Genomic DNA, 25,142 nt, shown 5'->3' on the forward strand with positions numbered 1-25,142 from the left:
CCTTACATCATAAATCTCCATTAGAGTCCCCTCTATTCATCATAGTCCCTCCCCCTTACGTCAAAGTCCCCAGAGTCACCCCCCCTTACATCAGGGTCCCCAGAGTCACCCTCCCACTTACTCCAGGGTCTCCAGAGCTACCCCCTTACATCAGGGTCCCCTGAGTCATCCGCCCCTTATATCAGGGTCCGCAGAGTTATGCCCTCCTTATATTAGGGTCCCCAGAGTCACCCCACTTTATAACAGGGTCCCCAGAGTTACCTTCCTTATATCAGGGTCTTCAGAGCCCCCATACTTACATCAGGGTCCCCAGAGTTATCCCCACTATACATTAAGGTTCCCAGAGACAACCACCTGACATTAGGGTTCCCAAAGGCCCCTCCTTGCATCAGGGTCCCCAGAGCCCTCCTTCTTACATCAGGGTCCCAGAGCCACCCCTCCTTACATCAGGGTCTTCAGATCCACCCCCTCCTAACATCGGGGTCCACACATTCCCCCCCCCTTCATCAGGGTCCCCTCGCTAGAATCATCCTCCTTATATCAGAGTCCCCAGAGCCACTGCCCTTACATCAGGGTCCCCGAGCCACCCCTTACATTAGGGTCCTCAGAGCCCTCCTCCTTACATCAGGGTCCCCAGAGTTATCCCCTCCTTATATTAAGATCACTGGAGGCACCTTCCTTATATCAGGGTCCTCAGAGCCCCCATCCTTACATCATGGTCCCCAAAGTTATCCCCTCTATACATTAGAGTCCTCAGAGCCCTCCTAATTACATCAGGGTCCCTAGAGTTATCCCCTGTGTACATTAGGGTCCCCAGAGCCCCCCTCCTTACATCAGGGTCCCCATAGTTTTCCCACCTTATATTATGGTCCCCAAAGTCACCTTCCTTATATCAGTATTCCAAGAGTTATCCCCTGTATACTTTAGGGTCCCCAGAGCCCCCCTCCTTACATCGGGGTCCCCAGAACCCCCCTCCTTACATCAGGGTCCCCAGAGTTTTCCCCTCTATACATTTGAGTCTCCAGAGCCCACTCCTTACATTTGGGTCCCTAAAGCCCCCCTTCTTACATCAGGGTCCCCAGAGCCCCCTCTCCTTACATCAGGGTATTCAGGTCCATCTTCCCTTACATCAGGGTCATCACAGCCCCCCTTTCATCAGGGTCCACAGAGTCACCATCCTTATATCAGGATTCCCAGAGTTATCCTCTGTATACATTAGGGTCCCAGAGCCCCTATCCTTACATCGGGGTCCCCAGAGCTCCCCTCCTTACATCAGGGTCCCCAGAGTTATCCCTTCTATATATTTGAGTCTTCATAGCCCCCCTCCTTATATTTGGGTCCCCAGAGCCCCCTCTCCTTAAATCAGGGTATTCAGGTCCATCTTCCCTTACATCAGGGTCCCCAGAGCCCCCCCCCCCTTTCATCAGGATCCCCTCCCTAGTATCATCCACCTTCTTATAATAGGGACCCCAGAGCTCCTCGTCCTCTAAATCAGAGCCCCCAGAAGTTTCTTACCTTTCTTAAGTTCACTGAGCCCTTAACTACATATGAAGCATGGAGAGAGGTGGGGCACTGGCAGCAGCCAGGTCTGGTGGGGAAGTTTCACTTAACACTGGGGGAGGAGTCAGACAAACCATGTGTTTGGTTTTTAAATGCCGGGCAGCCAATCAACCATTAATACTGAAAGCTGCAAGAGGGAGCTGGGAAGTGTGGTAGCAGCCAGGACTGGAGGAGAAAGCTCAAGTCTCCATATAATGCCGGGGGCGGTGTTGGACTAACCATGTGGTTGGTTGCTAGTCGCCGAGCTGTGCTAGCAACCAACCTCTAAAGCTGGCAGCGGTGAGCAGGAGCCAGGAGGTGTGACTGCAGTAGTGCCACTGTGGCACAAAGAACAAAAGAATGTCAGATGTATAGCTACACTGGCGCGGGCTCAAGGGGCAGCTGCTTCGGGTCCCACAGCTATGACTGGGCCCAGGGCAGCTGCCCCTTTTGCCCAGCGTTAAACACGGCCCTGGTCAGAGGCAATACAATAACTAGGTCTCAGAATAGACTGGGGCAGAGGTTTTGTTCACTGTGTACCATTAAGTTGTTTTTTTAGCAGATTAGTTCAAATGCTATACAAGTGCTAATAATAATAATAATAACAATAATAATAATATAATAGCAGTTTCTGTACATTTTGGCAAAGAAAAGGTTGCTTTAATCTTTCTGTCTTGATTCCCATGGCATCATTTTCTCTATGCTCTCTGAGCAGTTCTGCAGATTGGAGTAGTATGCAGGGAGGTATGTCGGACTGCTGGAGAGTCAGGCCACCGCACTGTGTGTGCGGGCTGCAGTCTGCCATCCCAACATGCTGCCAGCCGAGGGTATATTAAAGTACTCTAATGTTTAGTATGAAAAAAAGCAAAAACATGGGTATATTTACACTCACTGGCCACTTTATTATGTACACATTGCTAGTGTCAAGAAAGTATCCCCCACAGCATTACACCACCACCACCAGCCTGAACCATTGATACAAGGCAGGATGGATCCATGCTTTCATGTTGTTTATATCAAATTCTGACCCTACCACCTGAATGTCGCAGCAACCAGTCTGCCCATTCTCCTCTGACCTCCGACATTAACAAGGCATTTTCTTCCACACAACAGCCGCTCACTGGATATTTTCTTTCTTGGACCATTTTCTTTAAACCCTAGAGATAGATGATTGTGTGTGAAAATCCCAATAGAGCAGCAGTTTTTTAAATACTCAGACCAGCTCGTCTGGCACCAACAACCTTGCCACATTCAAAGTCACTTAAATCCCCTTTCTTCCCCATTCTGATGCTCAGTTTGAAGTTCAGCAAGTCATCTTCACCACGTCTACATGCCTAAATGCATTGAGTTGCTGCCATGTGATTGGTTGATTATCAATTTGTGTTACCAAGCGATTGAACAGGTGTACCTAATAAAGTGGGGGTGAGTGTATTATTGTATAGGCAGCCTGCCTGAATTACTAAAATAAAAAAGAGGGAATATCTGGAGTTTAATAGAAAAAAGTGACACTATATGATAATTATAGATAGGTGAAGCTGTACACAAAATTATGCATTCTGGATATAGGTTGACAAATGATCACACTGTTGAGGGTCACTGTTCTATATTCTATTTAACTCCTCACACTGGGTTAAGTAAGCTGTAATACCAAGTTATAGTTATATCAATGCTTACACAGTTGTTAATTTGTAGCATTGAAGCTAAGGGATTTTGTTTTTTGTTTACTGCCTGGAAAGTGGGGGGTTGTATGAGGATCTGTTCTTATAAATAAGTTCTGTCAAGGGCAGGGTCCCCTTAAAGTGGTATTAAATCCAAAAACAAGCATTTATTACAAAAGTCAAATATGCCAAAAGCTCCTGCACATGGATGTAGGGGGCTGAAGACAGGGAAGTATGGTGAAACCCAAATGTATGCAAAATTACAAGTGGATAGGCCAAGCCTTGCTGCTCCCATATACGACAGGTTAAGTCAGATATAACTGCAGAAAAAATAGAAACGAGAGCGCACTGGCATAGCACATTATCCCAGAGAACAGTTTATTGAATTGTGATTAAAATATATTCACAAACAAAAGGTGACCAATCGCATAACATATGACAGTCACTGGAAACATGCTCCAAATGGCACCAAGGGCCCTGACATAAAATAAGTGCCATCCAAGGGCCCAAGAAACCCTCTTCCTCAGAGCCAAGGCAACCAGGGAGATTGGGAGTGAGTGCAGCTGTGGTGGTGATCCTCACTGAGAGAGCAAGCCCGATCTAACAGGGTCTGGTTCTCTTGGCACTGAGGAAGACCCTTGGATGACATTTCTTTTATGTTGGGGCCCTTCGTGCCATATGGTGCATGTTTTCAGTGACTGTCATGTGTTATATGATTTGTCACCTCTTGTTTGTGAGTATATTTTAATCACAATTCAATAAACTGTTATGTGGGATAATGCTGTAGGCCAGTGAGCTCTTGTTTCTATTTTTTCAAGCATTTATTACACTGCAGCTTAAAAAGAGATCAAAAAATTCCCACATGCGCCACAGGTGTATCCAGCTTGATTAAATCACAAACCAGCAACAAAAAGCAACCAGAGTCAGGATAAATGCAACAATTTATCACTGACATGACAGCTTACAATAATCAGCCTTTAGTCATTTATGTAAAACCTTTATAGCAAAAGGGAAAAAAAACTGTTTGCTGTAACTTCTTATAAAGTATTAGCTGGAGTTTGGCTTTAATTTGTTAATGCACTTAAATCTGCTAGTACAACTAACACTCCCCTCCCTGCATATTAACAATGGTACTGTCCAAAGGTTCCCCTGAGATTCTTTATCCAGAGTGAGGGTAATCTAATTCAGGGGGTATAGTACTGGTCAGATCACCAGGTGAAAACAGAGGGGAAAATATAATGCAGCTACCACATATGATTGGTAAGCTGCAATATATCACATTTTTGGTTTTGGATTTAATACTGCTTTAAGTGAGATATAAATGTATTTTTACATACATCTTGCTTATGTAACTCAATGTGCCTTAATATCAGCTTCTTATAGTCCCTTGCATTGTACTACTTACATTAGCATTCTGAGCCTATAATGGCTTGTTTTGAACACCATGCTTTCAAGCTTTCAAATTTTGGAAAAAAGACACTTGAACGGAAGTGGGGGTGCCCAAACTGGGGTGGATAAAGGGGAAAAGATTTAAATCATAACAGCTAGGTTTGTACATGGCATCACTGCAATACTTAGCAGTGCAGTAATTCCATCTCTATACTGACCATTCTGTTGTTTCCCATACCCAGTAGTGCCTCCAAAAATTCCCCATGTTTGTATAGTAGTGTTCTCCTTTTCAGTAGTGTTCACCAAGCTTAGACCTGCCCCACCATAGTGACCCCTCACCCAGTATTTCTCTCCTTAAAGGCTTAAATCTGCAGTAGAGCATCATGATTAACACTGCTCCAATGTTCAGCAGTGTCTCTTACCTTGTGTGGCCATGCTCAGAACTGCCACTCTATAGTGTTTTCATATTAATCACTCCCCCCATCCTCAGTGCACTCCCTATTCCCATGAGTGCTCCTAATAGCATTCCCAAAATCAGTAGTAGTGCCCCAGTCTTCCTCAATCCTGTGCAGTGAGCTTGCACAGGGAGCCATGCAAAAACACAGCTGGGTACACTATCCACTCTCAGCTAAAATCCTTCTGATGCACTCCAGTGGTGTATTTAGGTTTTTTGCTGCCCTAGGCAACACAAAAATACCCCCCCCCCCCCAGAGAGCCTGACAGTGACCACCAACAACACCCCTGCCCCCCACCAAGAGAACTTTCCACTAACACACACACACCCCCAGGCAACAGAGAGAAAGACACTCACCTTCACAGCTCTGGACATCCCTGGGAATAAGAGTCGGGCTCTTCATACATCATTAAGCAGCCCTGTCCCTTCTTCCTGGGGGCAGGTGCTGCCCCCCTGAAAAATGCCGCCCTAGGCAAATGCCTTGTTTGCCTTGTGGTAAATACGCCCCTGATGCACTCCTGCCTCAGGATAATGTGGAGCCATTGGGTCTGTTCCTGACTGGCTGAATTAGCTAAAGCCAGGGCTGGTTTCCAAAAGCAAAAAACGCTCTTATTAAAGTTATACTAAGCTCACTGAAACTAGCCTTTATGAAAGAGTGGCAAGAAGAAAGAAGAGAGAGCCATTGCTGAAAGAAAGCCATAAGAAATCCCATTTTCAGTTTGCGAGAAGCCATGTGGGGGACACAGCAAACATGTGGATGAAGGTGCTCTGGTAAGATGAGACCAAAATTGAACTTTTTGGCCTAAAAGCAAAACGCTATGTGTGGCGGAAAACTAACACTGCACATCACCCTGAACACACCATCCCAACTGTGAAACATGGTGGTGGCAGCATCATGTTGTGGGGATGCTTTTATTCAGCAGGGACAGGGAAGCTGGTCACAGTTGATGGGAAGATGAATGGAGCCAAATACAGGGCAACCTTAGAAAAAAACCTGTTAAAGTCTGCAAAAGACTTGAGACTGGGGCGGAGGTTCACCTTCCATCAGGACAACGACCCTAAACATAAAGCCAGAACTACAATGGAATGGTTTAGATCAAAGCATATTCATGTGTTAGAATGGCCCACTCAAAGTCCAGACCTGAATCCAATTGAGAATCTGTGGCAAGACTTGAAAACTGCTGTTCGCAGATGCTCTCCATCCAATCTGACAGAGCTTGAGCTATTTTGCAAAGAAGAATGGGCAAAAATGTCACTCTGTAGATGTGCAAAGCTGGTAGAGACATTCCCAAAAAGACTTGCAGCTGTAATTGTAGTGAAAGGAGGTTCTACAAAGTACTGACTTAGGGGGGCTGAACACAAATGCACGCCACACTTTTTACATATTTGTTTGTAACAAAAAAAACATTTATGAAAACCATTTATCATTTTCCTTCCACTTCACAATTATGTGCCACTTTGTGTTGGTCTATCACATAAAATCCCACTAAAATACATTTACGTTTTTGGTTGTAACATGACAAAATGTGGAAAATTTCAAGGGGTATGAATATTTTTTCAAGGCACTGTAGCAGCTTACTGACATTCTCATTCACATAGCAGCTTTTTAAGATGGTTTATTTGCAACATTCCAGCACTGTAAAATCCTACTAGTTTTGTAAATTGGATTTGAACACTGTCTGTTCTAACAGAGGGTTAAATATTTAGAAGCTGGCTATCACCAGTGTATGCAAATAGGATGAGACTTCAACAGGGACTGGTCAAATTTTATTGTATCTATAGCTGATCCTGCTAGAAAAAAGTCAATCTAAGGATCGGCTTATCTCGAACAGGAATGCTGGGCATTTTTCATGCAATCAATGTCTGCAGCCAACAGGCTGAAGTGACAACAGAGGTGTCCCACTGTCAGAATACAATAACGCAGCACTGGCAATTCCTTCATCCACCTTGAATTTGTAGATAGGGGAATCTGCTCCTTTTTTTTTTTTAATCAGTCGCCTGGCTGATAAAAAACAAAACATTCCATCTATGGCCAGGCAAAAATCCTTAAACTCAGCCTTCTCCTAAAAAACATAAAAAAGGTAAGAAATATATATATTTTTAAATTGTTTTAGTATGATTGTGAATTGGAACAAATAACAAACACATAGTGGGGTTTTCTCACATTTGAGTGCAACCGTGAAAATCCAGTTTAACCCTTTCTCTGCCAGGTCCATACATCATACGGACCTGACAATGGCGGGTTTTACACACAGTGCATGGCTGCAGCCACCAGGATTGTGTGTAAAACTGACAAGCAGACTCCTGCCTGTCAGATGGAAGCAGTCAAGAGCCTCCTGCAGGGCCCGATTGCCTCCACATACGCTAGGTAAGATGCACACGCCCTCGCCATGTATCACGGGCTATGCTTGTCAATCTGCGGGCTAGGGGCTGATATAGCAGGTGCCACTGGGTGGAGGGGAGGGAGCTTAGCAAACACACATCCACTCTCCTCTCCCTTGTTACTGACCCAGAAGCAAAGAATCAGAAACATTTTTCAATTGTAAAAAATTAACGTTACATCCAAGCACACAAAATCCCCCCCAAAAAAATTTTTTTGAAGCCCCTACATATACACACATAGGAACATAAATACATGCTTTGGGGGTGCCTACTCATGAAAACGTTGATTGAAATACACATGTTACATATCGTACTACAGGCAAGTGCAATAATTTTAGCACCAGACCTTCTGTGTAACACTAAACTGATGACCTATAGGGGGCTTTTAAAGTGTCGCCACAGGTGCACGCCAATTTAAAATTTGACATGATGGGTGTCTATTTACTCAGTGCAACCTTTTATATGTTACCACAAATTGGGCAATTAATTGCATTTGTGTGCCCTAAAATTAACATTAGTGCATTTTTTACTGAAATTTAGCATTTCCTAGACCATGATATTCCTTTGCAGTAATATCATGTGACATATAAAAATGGAGCTACCACTATTTTATTCCCTAGGGTGTCAAGGGTTTTATGTAATCTTTGGGTATTCCAAATATTTGTGCAAAAAAATGCAAAAACTGCTCTGGCAGGGAAAAGGTTAAAAAATCAGCCAATGACAAGCCAACAATGAACACACTTACAGAAAAGGAGAATACAGGCATAACCTCATCAGTGTGCTGCTGAGCCGTTGTTGTCCAGACACAGTCAGAGAGAGGCAATGTGACTTATGAAGCAAAACTCCATCAGCCATTTTTCCTGTAGTGAAAGTCATTACCAAAATGTCAGAAAAGTAATGCTGTTAAGCGAAAGGATGCTTTCAGATATTATAGTAAGATAGGACATACATATGGAACACATAATTTAGACCCTGGGATTTTTTCCAGGAGTTCCACTTAAACTATTTTATTAAAATAAGAATTTGAGGCAGACCAAACATACAAAGGCCACTAAAGAAGTATGAGAACCCAGACCAGCTTTCTAAAGTTCACTCTGTACACCACTTTGCTAGCAAATAACAGATTTGCTAATTGTTTAGCTGTCAGATTTCCAGCTCTTCAAAGTTCAAACATCTTCTACAAGCAAACAAAGTCATGTTCCACAGGGAAGCAGGGATTATATGTTCTTATACCTTCATGTATGATGCAATCTAAACTGCTAACAGGAGGCTTTGGCCAAGCTCAGAAACAGTTGCATGAAGCTGAGATTTATTTCCACTATCTGTGATGTCAGTATTTCAACATAAGTTTATTTGGGCTGAAATTACCTTGAATAGTCCCTTTGCATTACTCACCCATCTTATTTAACCAGAACATACATGCTGTTCTTAAATAAAAATGCATTATTTTTATTTTTTTCTCATGGATTAAAAGGCTAATAGACACAACTAATCAGCCAGTCAATTTAAAAAAAATATATAAAATTAGATATTTTATAAGTAAAACAACAGTAAAACTGTGCTTGCTCTTCTTCATTATAATATATACAAGTTAATAGACTGTAAAAAGTAAAAGTTAGTTATTTGAAATAAAGGTATGAATGTTGGAATTTTAATATATGGTGTAATTTCCCTCAGTAAATATGCCACTTTTCAAAAAGGTACAGCTTTACAAATAATCTACCGTAGGCTTGACCCTCATATAACATAAAAGTTAAACAATGAACAAATGTTACAATACTAATTAACTCTAAAGGGACCCTATAATATTATGCTTATATCCCAAAACATATAACCTAAACAATTATCTAATATAATATTGGTGCTTGTGATGTTTTAAAACACTCATTTTAAACATGACCTGTATTTTAAATTCAAGCCCAAAAAGCATCTCCAAACAGTGATGCTATCCAGTTTAGAAGCTCTTAAACCAGTTGCCTACTGGCCACTTTTACCCCTTTCCTGCCCAGGCCAATTTTCAGCACTTTCGCACTTTGCATGACAATTGCGCGGTCATGCAACACTGTGCCCAAGCAAAATTTGTTTTAATTTTTTGAGACAAGTAGAGCTTGTGGTGGTATTTAATCACTACTTGGGGTTTTATTTTTTGATAAACAAATGAAAAAAGACCAAAAAAAAGTTTTCCTTAGTTTATGGTATAAAGTTTTGTAAATAAGTGATTTTTCTCCTTCACTGATGTGCGCTGATGAGGCTGTACTGATGGGCACTGATAAGCTGCACTGATGAGGCTGCCCCGATATGCGGCACTGATGGGCTTTGACAGGCGCCACTGATGGGCACTGATAGACGGCACTGATAGGCAGCACTCATGGGCATTGCTAGGCAGCACTGATGGGCACTGACAGGCAGCACTGATAGCCAGCACTGATGGGCACTATTGGCCACACTGATGGGCACTGATGGGGCTACACTGATCATCAGGGCACTAAAGATCAGTACCCTGATCAGTAGATGTCCCCCTGAGAAATGCCACTTACTGGCTCTCCTCTCTTGACGCTGTCAGAGGTGCTAATAGGCGGCACTGATGGGCTTTGACAAGCGCCACTGATGGGCACTGATAGACTGCACTCATGGGCAGTGATAGGCAGCACTCATGGGCATTGATAGGCAGCATTCATGGGCATTGATAGGCGGCACTGATGGGCAATGACAGGCAGCACTGATGGACACTGATAGCCAGCACACACAAACACTGATGGGCACTATTGGGCACACTGATGGGCACTGATGGGGCTACACTGAACATCAGGGCGCTGATGATCAGTACCCTGATGATCAGTGTAGATGTCCCCATGAGAAATGCCACTTACCGGCTCTCCTTTCTCGGCGCTGTCAGCGTGATAATTGGCATTTCCTATTTACACAGTGATCAGCTGTGACTGACACAGCTGATCACAAGGTAAAAGGTGGCTCTGATTGGCGTTTACCTGGACATGTGATCAGCTGGACACAGTAATCACAGATCCCGCATGGTGCGTGCCCCAGGGGGCGCATGGGGGGTATGGTCCTGTGCAGGGGTTGACTGACCATTTAGCCACTCGGGCACTGCCTGAGGGCCTGGGGTCAGTAGGGGGCCCCATGAGATGCCCCTAGTACCTTTCATAGGCTTTTTTTGGGTGTGGTTTGAATGTGGGTGAGGACACAGGGGCCCCATGATTTCCTGTTGCCCGGGGGCCCCATGAGTTGTCAGTCCGCCCCTGGTCCTGTGAGGACATCCATGGATGCCCTCCCAGAACTAGATGACTGAGCTGTAGCCGTCTTTTGGCTATAGCGTGGTCAGGAACTGGTTAATCTCTAGAACAATTTGTTTCAATTTTCGCATGTTAAAAACTTGGATATAAATTATTAAAAGTCCCCAGAATAATATATTTTTTCTGAAAGTAGAGGCCCCATAGAATAAAAGTATAGTAGTTGCAATTTTCTGTGTTGCACAATATTGGCACAACCAATTTTCAAATCTATATTTTCAAGAAAAAAATACACTAAATTAATTTGACTATACACAAACAAAATTACTCCTCAATTGTTGTACATAATAAAAAATGGGATGGTATAGAGAAAATAGATACCAAATGTGTCAAGCCTCAAACTGCGTGTACCTGAAAAATGGCAAAAAAATTATAGTACCCAAAATTAACAATAGGCGACACTTTAAATGCCTTTATAGTTCATCAGTTTACAGTACACTGTAAATGATGTCCCTAAAATGATTGCTCTCATGCTGGCATTTGTGGCTATGTGGAACGTATGCTGCAATAGCTATTTACATACACATGTGCACCGTGTTTGCGCATTTGTGTGTCTGTGTGCAGCATAATGGGGTTACATTAAGTTTTTTTTATTTTTAGAACATTTTTTTTAAAACTTTTTTTTCATTCAGCTTTATTGGACTGTGGCAGGGTGGGGGGCACCACAAAGCCAGCAATGCAAAAGTGACCTAGCAGCTCTATTGCTGCCCAGGTCACTTTTATATGACAGTTGAAAGCCGGCTGAAGAAAATACGTAGATACAAGCTTATGGCTGCTACTGCATTTCATTGTGTTGATCCAGCCAAGAGTCAATAGGTATGTATCATGTTTTCAACATTTTGAAAACAACTGTACAGTTTTGTCATGATCCATTTAGGGCAGAGATAATTCAGAATATAACATTTTAAATATACAGTGTTAAAGGTATGCCAAATGATGAATTTGTATATCTTTACAATGAGCAGTTGTTTAGACACTAGTGTGGACATCTGTAATACACTGATGGCTCTTTTATAGCAAATAATTCACAGAAGCATTTACCTTGTATCCTATTGTACTGTAGTTTTATGCAGCTAATAGAGAATTTCTTGCTTCCTTGCTAAAAAAAAGCATCAGACTAAAAAGGAATGTTGGCACAGGTCCATTCATTCTGACATACATACATTTATTGATAAACTCACCTTCCCTACAGAACCTCTCCTTTGAATTTTCCAGCTCTCCCATGTGTGCTCATATACAACTACAAGTCCACCAGACAAGCTTTGTGGGGGCCCATCAGCAGCCACTCAAACATAATCTCAATGTCCATCTCTTTTAAAAATTTCCATATCTAAAAAACTCACAGTGGTGAGTGGCTTCCAGGGGTCCCCAAAAGGTTGCCTGGTAGACTTATAGTTGCATATGAGACAAATGACATAGCAGTGCTGACAAGCAGCACAAAGCACATACTGTATACCTATTTTCATCTCTGTAGCTGACTCACTGCCTAGAGGAATGCTAATAATATGACATTCTTCACTTCCCCACTGAGCAACCTAGGAGCAATGAAGGATGAGACATTCAGATCTATCTTTAACTTGCAAACATATTGTCTCCAATTTGGCTCTTATTATAGAAGCCAAAGGGAAAAAGGATGTTTGTATTTCTACCAGCAAAACGGGAGCTATGAATCTGCAAAGATGTTTGCTAAATTGCTTGCAGTATATGTAGGGGGCTGTTTTAAAAAAGGGGTTTCCTTTTAGGTACACACAAAAAAATACAGCAAATGATCATTTCAAATGATATATGGTACTTTATACCAAAGCCACTTGATAGCTAACAGATACCTTGGATTAAGTGTGTATGCTCATGAAGGGTACTCAGTTATGTTGCTATTCCTAGTGCTATTTCTTCTCCTGCTACGGGCCATTACTTCACCCTGCTGATGGAGAGCTCTGGCTCTGACTTAGTAGAGGCATGTGAAACCACAGCAGGAAGTGTTTGTGTTATCCTCTCTATTTGATGTATGCAACAAAAAATGCTATCTTTGCTATTGTGGAAAATGGGCAAACTGCGCAGGGCTATAAATCCAGCATCTTTGCACACTTTTCCTAGTCCATAGCAAAACTGTAATCTTACCAAATCTCTCAAATTTGACTGCAAAAGTATAAATATGCTTTTAAGTGATTGTAAATGCTGCAATTTTTTTATTAAAATAACAAACATGTCAAACTTACCAAAATCATTGCAAAAAGCATCCCCGATCCTCCTCTTTTTGAGTCCCCTGCCAACACTCCTGGTTCCTTCCCCCTACCCCTATAGCAAGCTGCTTGTGTGTCCATTGTGTGTCTCGCCCCCTCTCCCTTTTCACTGGCTGTGATTGACAGCAGGAGGAACCAATGGTTCCCACTGCTGTCTCTAAGCCAATGAGGATGACGAGGGAGAGAACATAGAGAGCTGCTGCTCTCATGCACATTGTTGGATCAAGATCAGGCTCAGATAAGTATAAGGTAAGTAATCATACCAAAAGTCATGGAGCTGTGCTGCAAAAATATCTTAATCGGGGATCCTTTTTGTATCTTTCAATATATATAGTTTAGTTTTTTCTTTTCAGATATTTACCAAAACATATTCAAGCTATAGTTATATAATGGATATGGGCTGAAAGTGCACACTCTCAGGTTTAATTTGAGGATATGTACATCCAAATTGGGAGAGGGGTTTAGGAATGACAGCTCTTAAGAGTAGCCACCCCCCCCCCCTTTATCAAAGGACCAAAAGTAACTGGACAATTAAATCAAGAGCTGTTTCATGTCCAGGTGTGGGCAACTCTTTCATTATTTCTTCATCAATTAAGCAGGTAAAAGGTCTGGAGTTGATTTTAAGTGAGGTATTTGCATTTGGAAACTATTACTGTGAATCTACATCATGCGTTCAAAGGAGCTGTCCATGCAAGTGAAACAGGCCATTGTAAGGCTTCAAAAACAAAACAAATCCATAGGAGAGATAGCAACAACATTAGGAGTGGCCAAATCAACAGTTTGGTACATTCTGAGAAAAGAATGCACTGGTGAGCTCAGCAACATAAAAAGACATGGACATCCAAAAGACAACAGTGGTGGATGATCGCAGGATCCTCTCTATGGTAGAGGAAAACCCATTCACAGCATCCAGACAAGTGAAGGAGGCTCTCCAGGGGGTGGGCATATCATTGTCAAAAGTCTACAATCAAGAGAAGACTTCATGAGAGCAAATACAGAGGGTCCACCACAAGGTGCAAACCATTCATAAGCCTGAAGAATAGAAAAGCCAGATTAGACTTTGCCAAATTAACATCTAAAAAAAGCCAGATCAGTTCTGGAAAAGCATTCTTTGGACAGATGAAATGAAGATTGATCTGTACCAGAATGAAGGGAAGAAAAAAGTGTGGAGAAGGCTTGGAACAGCTCATGATTCAAAGCACACAACATCATCTGTAAAACATGGTGTAGGCAGTGTGATGGCATGGGCATGCATGGCTTCCAGTGGCACTGGGTCATTGGTGTTTTTTGATGATGTGACAGAAGACAGAAGCAGCCGGATTAATTCTGGAATGTTTAGAGATATACTGTCAGCTCAGATTCAGCCAAATGCAGCAAAGTTGATTGGGCAGCACTTCACAGTACAGATGGACTATGATCCAAAACGCACTGCAAATGCAACCCAGGAACTTTTGAAGGAAAAGAAGTGGAATATTCTGCAATGGCCAAGTCAATCACCTGATCTCAACCCAATTGAGCATGCATTTCACTTGATGAAGGCAAAACTAAAGGTAGAAAGACTCACAAACAAAGAACAATGAAGACAGCTGCAGTTAGAGCCTGGCAAAGCATCAGAAAGGAGGAAACCCATTCTCTGGTTATGTCCATGGGTTACAGACTTCAGGCAGTCATTGCCAGTAAAGGATTCTCAACAAAATATTAAAAATTAACATTTTATTTATGATTATATTTATTTGTCCAGTTACATTTGAGTCCCTGAAAATGGAGGACTGTGTATAAAAATGGTTGCAGTTCCTAAAATTTGTACTTTATATTTATGTTCAACCCATGAATTAAAGCTGAAAGTCTGCACTTCAAATTCATTTGGATTGTTTTTTTTTTATTTATTCTGGTGGCATACAGAGCCAAAAGTATGCAAATTGTGCCTGTGTCCAAACATACATGGACCTAACTCTCTCTCTCTCTCTCTCTATATATATATATATATACATATATATGTATATATATATTAAAATACAAGATATATACAAATAGCTAAAACCAAATCTGAATTACTGTGTTGACACTTGTTAATTCCATAAAGGAAATTTCCAAAATAGGCCCAGTAGGAAAATACAACTGTGATGGATCTTTAAATGTTGCAATAATTTGTAGAAAATGTACTGTTAAAACACAGCTGGTAAGATACTACCTGGGCCCCATGGCCTCGACTGTTCTGTCTGAACCCCTGTAGGTATGATCAAAGGTTATACAACAAGATTGGAAAACACTGTTCTTAATTTTCTAAAGAACTTCAAATGAATGTTCTGTTTCCAAGATCTCTCCCTTTCCTATTAACTGAACCACAGAATGTATTCCTAGTGTGTTTTAGTGTATGCCAGGTCCGTAGGGGGCAGCAAGCTTCATTAGTTTACCTTGGCAAGCTCAGTAAATTCTATTATATATAAACATCTTTTGTTTTAAATTGTGCTTAGCTACAGAGCATTGCATGTAACTTCCCCACTGGAGCCTCCACATTCTCAGTGTGTTTTCTCGAACTTCAATCAAGCGGTCAGCTCTGCCAAGACATTGTGTACATAGTTTCACCTTAACTAAGCCTTTTCTTCATGGTTCTGGCTTTGGCTGTACTTTAAATCGCCAAAGCCAGGCTGCACATTGGTACAACCAATTCTTTTGAATTTTAAAGAGACATTGTAGAAAACACTTTAGCAATTAATTAGACACAGGAAAAACTAGGCCGGGGCTTTCAAGATATATCCATACTACCTAAAATGGCACCACACAAGACCAACAATAACACAGGGGCTAACTGAAACTGCAGCAGATGTAATTTGGAACAGATGTGCATAGTAATCAATCAGTTTGAAAGCTAGAAGCTGATTGGTTGTAATGGACTGCTGCGCCAATGCAGTAAAAAAGCAGAGTAATTGCTCCTCACAGTTATGCAAAGGAATCATTTTACATCTTAGATATAAATAATGAACTTAATTGATGCATGCATTTAATGTTTTTTATGGCATTATATTGGAACTTAAAAATATTCGGTGGGTTTTTGCCATAAAGTGCACCCCCAATTGTTGTAATAGACTCCACCTGTTGTAATAGTGCACCATTTAGGAGGTAATCAAATTTGCAGCAGCCAGTGATGTCACTGGTGCATGTGCACTGCTCTCTGCATGGACGGCACACTGAGTATACCGTCCATTCAGAGTGTTGTGCCACGATCATGACTCCCATGTACCAGGGTGCATGAACCCGGAAGGAAGACCAAATGAAGATTGAAGCCCTGGCAGCAGTGACAACACGCCGCTGGAAGGATCAGCTTTACAGGCAAGTCTGTCATAATGTGCTAGCATGTGGTGCAGAATTACTACCACTTTAAAGAGGTTGCAAATGAAATATAAACAAAATATACATACATATACTGTATTCTTGCCTCAATCCATAGCACTTCATTTGGATCCTGGCTGCTCTCTCCTTCATCTGCAATCTGCATGGGTCCCTTTAGAAAGTTTTCACCAACACCGAGCAATTCATGGTGATGGCCCGCCCCCCTCTCTAACACCCAGCTGGTGATTAACAGCTTCAGATGTGCATGTTTTCCTGTGAGACTGTGTAGAGGGGGTGTGTCCATTACCTCCACTCAGGTGCCAGATTACATTCAGCTCTCTGCTCTGTGCTGTGTCATGTGTGATGTCAGATCCCCTGCCTTCTGGAAGATAAGGACTACCATCTGATCTATGGACTTTAGAAGGCTCTGGAGAAGAGATGGCTACAGATAAACAGGTACAGCTTATGTGGAAGGATTTGCTTCATCATTGTGTAGTCACTTCAGAGGGCTTATTGTAAGGGTTCAATACCACTTTAAGTGATCTTGAAAAACCTCTGACATTTGTGAAAGCTTTTACTTTTAATAATGTTCTAAAAATTGTATCTAAGTGCTGTTTAGACAGATTTTTTTCAGATGTAGTACCCTCCTAGGGTAGAATCATAAATCGGACACAAGGGGGCGCCAATCTCAGTGTAGAGGGTTAAAGATATATTGGTAACAAGAGGTTTAAAAACTACAGAGATTGGCCCCCCTTGTGTCCCATTTATTTTCTATAGAGTTCTGCTTCGCTCTATGGGGAGCTGCCTTCACCATCTACCCACTACCTAGGACCCTTTGACTATGGACTTCCCCGTCTCCATTTGTCGTTTCATCGCCACCCCATTTTGAACTCATTACTATCGTACGCTTATTCCCCTATTTGTATTTGTATTTCTCCCGCTGTATCCGTCATTTGTCACTAACCTATCTAGACTTTTCATGTGTGGTCCTCTCCCAGCGCCGTTTTTTTTTTAATTTTTTCACTCCTAGTGTAGGATGCTGGGCAAATTTAGTTTTTGGCTCCTTCTGTAGTCAAGGAAGCAGTGATTGTTTGCTCTGGTCTGTTCAGGGTTTCACAGGCTTAGAGTTTCCCCTGCTTCTGGAAGATATTTCCAGAATATGGAGCTTGGAGAGTTAAATGAATATTTATCATTGCCTAGCCAGTTCTTGGGAGTAGTGTCTAGAAGGTAGCTGGGGAGGTGATAAATAGTCTGAAGCCTTAGCAGGGAGGGTTCCCCCTGAGGCAGCCTGTGGACTGTTTTGCTGTTCTTTGAGGTTTCAGCTATGGCAGAGGTGAAGATCTGAAGTGTTATTTCTGTGGGGCTGTCAGTGTGACTTTACTGTAAGGGATCCGGTTTGGAGAAGGATTGTCTCACTCCCTGCGCCAGATCAGGAGGAAACTGGAGGTGCGCAGCTGTCCTGGGGACTTGACCCTGAATTGTGATCCCTGGAGAATGTGTGCTTTTGTAATGTGAGTGCCAGAGCTAGCAAAGGACTGAGACAACTCTCAAGCAGTCTCAGAGTATTGGCCATTTCCCTATGTCCCCAGTGTAATCTGCATGCCAGCATAGAGAAGAGAGTGCCCCTATTACTGTGCAAGTGTTTTGGAGTATCCTATGCCCTAACCCCTCTCCTGATTAAAGTTCTTCAAGCAATACATTGCAAAAAATCAATCCCTAGACTCAGTTATTGGACACAGTATGCATGGACTGATGCTTGTGGAAGTGGGCAGCCCATATAATATTATGGAAGAACCAGTAGCCTCTATGGGATTGGCACTACACAAAAATAGGTGCTGAAGTCCACAAACAAGAACAGGTTCAGTCTGCACTGTGATTCCCCTAATGATCCTCCTGAGTTGAAACAACACTGGAGGCATGTGACACCTGGTCTCTCCTCTAGAAGAGACCTAGATCAGTTAGGTCACAGTCTGCCCCAAAATAGTTATCAGAGTCCACCAATGTGCATACTTCTAGTCTACTATGTAACAAAAAATGATGAGTGTCAGGTTCAGAGGAGGTTTGGATGAGTGCGATGTATGACTGATAATTAACAGAAGTCTAGAGAAGAAGTATGGAACATCTGCAAGACTGACAAATGTAAAATATACTGAAAAGGTATGTATAAAAAATGAGTGGTATAACCAAGGTATGTCCTAACATGTAAAACATCATCATCCAAATAATCTCCTTAGTGTTCATGAACATGGGTAATATTTCTCTAAATTATTTATTCTGCATCATCACCTAATCAGAAGGTGTATTTGTGACATTTTTTATTACAAGTGGTATTTCGTATACACATGACCACTAAATTGTCTTACTTTCCAGCAAAATAAACAGATATGTGAATAATAAATGTATAAAAACGTCTTTTTGATAGGTAGCTGAAAAACCTATCTGATCAATTTATTTTTATAATGTTCAAATTAATTAGAATTAAAATGTTTGCAATGAACATTTTGTTTAAAAATTATAAAACAATTGTATTTTTCTCCTAATTTCTAGAGTGGGAAGACGACCAATAATGTGGATCACAAGTTCATGCCAGTTTTTATTTGGTGTTGCTGTGGCATTTACTTTCGACTATTACAGCTTTATCATTGTTCGTTTTTTCCTGGCTACGGTGTGTTCATGTTTTATTATATGTTACAGTATAACAAGCTCTACAAGTATAAAACTAGGTAATTGAAGCATCCAAATATCAGATAATGTTTATGTTTTTTTCTGAACTAGATATACCTTGTGCAGTGAATAAGTCCACAAATGTGTACACTTCTGGTTACCAGTAATTTTATGAATAATCTTGCATTGATAATAATCTAAACAATATTATTATTATTATTATACAGTATTTATATAACGCCAAAGGGTATGCTCAGCACTGTACAGTAGCAAGGGGGATAGAACATGAGACAAGACAGTAACAATACACTACACGAGGGGTTCAAGGGCCCTGCTCTTTCGAGCTTACAATCTAGGAGGGAGGGGAAGGTGGTACAGGTGGAGATGGCTGTGGGGGATGGAGTGGTGGGAGGAGTGGAGGAGGTTAGTTGTTAGGTGAGGTCGGGTGTTAGGTGAGGTTGGGGTAGGCTTCCCTGAAGAGGAGGGTTTTCAGGGTGCGCCTGAAGGTGAGGAGGGTAGGTGACAGTCTGATGGATTGGGGTAGGGAGTTCCAGAGGATGGGGGAAGTCCTGGAGAAGTCCTGCAATCGGGCGTGGGAGGAGGAGACCAGGGAGCTAGAGAGTAGGAGGTCCTGTGAGGAGCGGAGGGCACGGGTAGGGTAGTATTTGGGTATCAGGTCAGTTATGTAGTTCGGGGCGGCATTGTGAATGGCTTTGTAGGTCAGAGTTAGCAGTTTGAATTTGATGCGTTGGGCAATCGGGAGCCAATGAAGGGATTGGCAGAGGGGGGAGGCAGATGTGGAGCGGTTGGTGAGGTGGATGAGTCTAGCCGCTGAGTTTAGGATCGACTGGAGTGGGGATAGCGTACGTTTGGGTAGGCCAGTGAAAAGGGAGTTGCAGTAGTCCAGGCGTGAGATGATGAGGGAGTGTTCGAGTTGTTTGGTGGTGTCTGGGGTGAGGAATGTGCGTATCTTGGAGATGTTGCGGAGGTGGAGCCTGAAAGATCTAGATAGCAGTTGGATGTGGGGTAGGAAGGAGAGGTGGGAGTCCAGGGTGACACCCAGGACTTTGGCGTGTGGGGTGGGAGAGATGGTGGCATTGATAGTAGTGATGGAGAGGATGGGGGGGGGGCACGGGGTGGGGGGAAGACCAGGAGCTCGGTTTTGGGTAGGTTAAGTTTGAGGAAATGGAGCGACATCCAGTCTGATATGTCATTTAGGAGGTGGGCGATGCAGGCAGAGAGTGAGGGGGTGAGGTGGGGAGTGGAGAGGTAAATTTGGGTGTCGCCGGCATAGAGGTGTTAATTGAAGCCGTGGGAGTGAATAAGTTTGCCAAGGGAGGAGGTATAGATGGAGAAGAGGAGGGGTCCGAGGACAGAGCCTTGGGGGTCCCCGACAGAGAGGGGGAGGTGGCAGTGTTGTAGGTGATGCTGAAGGAGCGTTGGGAAAGGTAGGAGGAGAACAAGGAGAGAGCAGCGTCCCTGATGCCAAGGGAGTGCAGTTTGGCAAGGAGGAGAGGGTGGTCAACAGTGTTGAAGGCCGCGGAGAGGTCGAGGAGCAGGAGGATAGAATAGTGGCCATTGGCTTTGGTGGTTAGCAGGTCATTGGTGATTTTAAGTAGGGCGGTTTCGGTGGAGTGCAGGGGACGGAAGCCAGACTGTAGGGGGTCAAGGAGGTTGTTATCAGTGAGGTGGGCGCTTAGGCGATTGTAGACCAGGCGCTCAAGGAGCTTGGAAGTGAAGGGCAACAAGGAGATGGGTCTAAGGTTGTTAAGGTTAGTGCGGTCAAGGGAGGGTTTTTTGAGTATGGGGGTGATGTGTGCGTGCTTTAGAGGGGAGGGGAAGGTGCCAGTGGAGAGGGAGAGATTGAAGATGTGGGTGAGGGAGCGAATGATGGAGGGGGGGGGGGGTGACTGGAGGAGCTGTGAGGGGATAGGGTCCAGGGGGCAGGTGGTGAGGCGGGCTTCAGTGAAGACCTTAGAGACCTCCTCGGGGGTAGTTGGGCTGAAGGAGCGGAGTGTTGGGGCGGTGATGATGTGCGGAGCATTAGGTATAGTGGGGGGTAGTGCGACTATGAGGTCAGGGGAGGGGAGGGTTGAGGGGTTGAAGGAGGGCGGGAGGCTGGGTGGAGAGGTTGATTGTGAGTTGACAATGTCCTTACGGATTGCATCAATCTTGTTTTGGAAGTGAGTGGCAATCTCGTGGGCGGTGAGTGAGGTGCTGGGTGGGGTTGGGGGGGGGGAGAGCAGGGATCTGAAAGTGGAGAAGAGCTGACGAGGACAGGTGGAGAGGGTGTTGATAAGGGTTATGAAATAGGCTTGCTTGGCGGCGTGGAGGGAATTGGTGTAGGCAAGGTAGGCGGCTTTATAGAGGGAGAACGTTTGAGGGGATGCATTTCGTGTGGTCGTTTTGCCAGGGTTGAAGCGGTCGGGGTCTAATGCTACATGTGGTTAGGGGTGCCAGGGAGTCAAGGGCAGCTGACAGTGAGTTGTTGTATGCAGTAGTGGCCAGGTCAGGGCATGACAGAGGGAGGATACTGTCATACAGACGGTCAGCTGCCGGGTGGAGATGGGTCGGGTTCAGATTGCGGAGGTTGCGGGTGATGGTTAGGCGCTTCGGGGGGGGGGGGGAGTTGAGGGAGGGGGAGATGGAGAATGTGAGGAGGTGGTGGTCAGACAATAAATTACATACACAATTATGTTAAATTATGTGCCATTGTTCTGCAACTTACCATCAGAAACCACTATGGGAATAGCCAGACTGGTGTGTTTTCATGACAAAATTGTTTTTAAAGTATTTGGGGTGAAAACGGAAAATTGAATAACAGATACTTAATGTAATTTTCCTTTCCTGGTGAGCTCCATGTCAGCAAAGCTGGGTAAGGGCCCCACCACCCATGCGTCCAGGACCTAATTCATAAACCTGAGCCCACCTGAAGCCTCAGTGTTCTGTAACTAGTCTTACCAAGCTTGGTGGAAATTGTGCTGACATGGAGCTCACCAGGAAAGGAAAATTACAGTATCTGTCATTCAATTTTCCGTTTACCTGACAGCTCCATGTCTGCACATTTGGGAACTAACTAGCCCCACAGGGAGGGATAATGCTACACACTTGTCAATTCTGACTAAAAATCAGAAGCCAGGATGCCTCTGCCAAACTGAACTGTCATTAAGATTACTTCTATACAATAATGAGCCATGAACGTATATATTGACCCTCACGTAGATGCCTTGCAGATAGTGTCTGGGAACACTCAGCCTGCTGCCGCTCACAAGGTTGAGACCCTTTTGGTGGACAGTGATGTGATCCCCCTGACACAGCCAACCCTTTCATCTTGTAGGCCAAGGAGAAGAGCTTCACCAACCAGGAGGCAATAAACTTGTTGGAAGCCATAAAATCATTACATGCTAAACCTTGAATGACAAACAAGTGCTCCGACTGATGCCAGATGTCAGCTTGATGTTAAATTTTAAAGCTTGACCCAGATCTGATGTACGAACTTCTTTGGTACTTCCGAAGAGGGATGTAGGGAGGACTACTTTTTGTGTGATAAGGACTCTGAAGGCCACTTAGGCACGATCTTGAGCATCAGCATGAGTACCACTCTATCTGGGATGAACACAAGAAAGGGTTCTTTAAGCCTCTGGGTCGCTAATACGGACACTCTTTTGGTTGAAGTAATTGCAACCAAAAAAGCAGTTTTCAGCAAGAGGCCACTTTGATTGTAGGCATCTGATGCAAACAAGTCCAACACCAATGGGAGATCCCACTTCACAAACAATCCCTTAGGTAGGTTTCAACCAAGTTGCAGCTTGAAGGACAGTATAATTGAGTGTCGGATGCCCACTGTATGTCAGTGAATGCAGAGATAGCTGAAATGTGGTCCCATAGCGTACTTACACATAAACCTAAATCAAGCCTCGCCTACAGAAACTTCAGAATGTGACAGACTTGTGAAGAGCCCAGTGTAAAACCTTGATCAGCAGCAATCCTGTGAATTTATGTCATATTCTACTATATGCACTGTTAGTGCTGTTCTTTTTGGCTTTCATAAGCGTATTCACAACCTTTACAGAGTACCCAAGATCTATTAGCCTCTGCCTCTCAAGACCTAAGCCATGAGCTTGAGCCTGTCAAATGTTGGATGAATGGGACTTCGGAGAATCCGATCTTACCGGCAGAGGGAGTGGATCCTTGGCACTCATTATGAGGGGCAGAGGGTACCATGGCCCCTTCAACCAATCTGGGATCACCACCAGAACTATCACCTTCCCCTGTCACAGCCTCAGCAGGAATCTGAGAATCAGAGGGAGAGGCAGGAAGGCATAACTCTGCGATCAGCACCTCCACCCCAATTGCTTGTGGATGCTGGACCCTGGAATAAAAAGCAACTTTGTGTTGACTGAGGATGTGAACAAGTGTACCTCTGGAAGAGATTACCAAGACCTTTAGCTCTTGAAAGACTTGCAGCAGTCTGGGCCATTCATTGTCATCCAGGATTGTCCTGGATAAATTGTTTGCCTAAAGATTCTTCTGACCGGGCATATAGGCAGCAGATAGATGCAGGATATTGACTTGGGCCAACTCTAGAATCAGAGGAACCTCCTTCAGGGGGGAGAAACTAAGTGCCCCCTTGTTACTGGATGTAGGCCACAGTCATTGTGCTGTCTAACTTCACCAGAACAGGTCCGCCCTGGATGAGGTCACTGAAGGCTAGGAGAGACTTAAATTCAGTTCTTAACTCCTACTTTGCTGGTGTCTTGCTGCACCACCAGCCACTAGGTCATCAGATGGGAATGACATCGCAGAAGATTCTGCTTCTCCAACTACAAGTTTTGGCTCACTTTCATACAGGGCGTAATCCATATCTTCTGACCTAGGCCCTCTGACTGCTACTAGTCCAGAAACCCAACTTGATAGGGGGTGAGAGTTCAACTGAGCCTACCTGACCTGCTGGATCTGAGACGTGAAGGTTGAAAGATCTCCCACATATGTCCTGAAATGCTTGCCTTGGGTGACTATGTGTCCATCACCACAGCTGTAAATATGTCCAAAGAGGAACCACCAAGTGCCCATAAAACATGTATAGATGTCACAATTTAAAAAATACCAGAAAGCATCCTGACATGAAGCTCTTTGCTGACTTCTTGGATTATGTGCTGGCTTTTTGTTTGACTCCCAGCCAGAAATGCAGAAGCATCACTCTCTGGAATGAGCATGGAAGTGGACTCTTGAACTTCAGTCTCTTTTAACGCAACAGATTTTCATCTTGAGGCAGGAAGCCAAACTGACCACTATTAATTCAGACTTCATCTTCCTAGATCCAGAACAATGCAGTTATTGAGTAAGTCCTTGAAGGCCTCAGCATCTTCTAATGGTAAAGTCATATATCTGGCCAATCCCATAAGGGGCACACCGACCAAAGGGGTGATTCAAAACCTTTGACATCCTGCTGTGACAACATGCTCCAATCTATTGAACAGGCATTTGATTCAGTCAGCATAAGGTAATTGTCAAGCTGTCCTTTGGAGACACTTGAAATACTTTCACAGCTTTGATTCTATTTAAAGGAATTGCATCAACCTTACAAAAGGAGGAATCAACAACCCGGACAAAGGTTGTCCTCATCTTCTTGTTCAGAAGGGACTGATGAGGATTGATTGGCTTGAGAAGGCTCTGAGACCAGGTAAAATGGCCCTAAAAGGAAGACTGGACATTGCCAGAATAGATGGACCTTGCAGGAGGTGAATCCAGCAATTCTTTTAGAGTGGTTTGACCACATGCTTAATTAATTGTGACAACTTGGTCACCATCATCTTAATCACTGTCTACTTGAACAAAGCAGGAATCGTATAGTCATGTTCATCCACATGTTCTTTGGCTGAATCTGGCAAGGGTTGATTTGACTGAGAAGGTTCTGAGACACAAGGTGAGTGGAAGCAACTTCTTTAAAATGTATTGATCACATGGTCAATGAATGTGATAAATTGTTAGGTATCAGCTTCTTTATCCCTGGTTGCTTAAGCCAGCAGGGCTCACACAGTCATTCTCAACTGAATCTTCTTTTGGAAGATTCTGAGGAGGATTGTTTGCCTGGAAGGCTAGGAGACTGCTCATTGATAGAACAGATAAACCTTTCACAGTGTGAGTGGAAACATTAATTTAGAGTGTATTAGCATCA

General features: G+C 43.4%; 1 protein-coding gene across 2 annotated transcripts in view; it reads left to right on the plus strand.

The window, feature by feature from the left end:
* Positions 1–25,142, plus strand: part of SLC22A16 (solute carrier family 22 member 16) — an 85,812-nt gene that overhangs the window by 38,540 nt on the left and 22,130 nt on the right. For both annotated transcript variants that reach the window (XM_089664577.1, XM_089664570.1), the window contains exon 3: positions 18,848–18,965. In XM_089664577.1, the coding sequence (XP_089520703.1) occupies positions 18,848–18,965 (118 nt within the window). The remainder of the gene's footprint in view (positions 1–18,847; positions 18,966–25,142) is intronic.

The sequence above is a fragment of the Staurois parvus genome, unplaced genomic scaffold (assembly GCF_062004578.1).
Source record: "Staurois parvus isolate SC_StPar_1 unplaced genomic scaffold, SC_StPar_1.0 ptg000048l, whole genome shotgun sequence".
NCBI lineage: Eukaryota > Metazoa > Chordata > Amphibia > Anura > Ranidae > Staurois > Staurois parvus.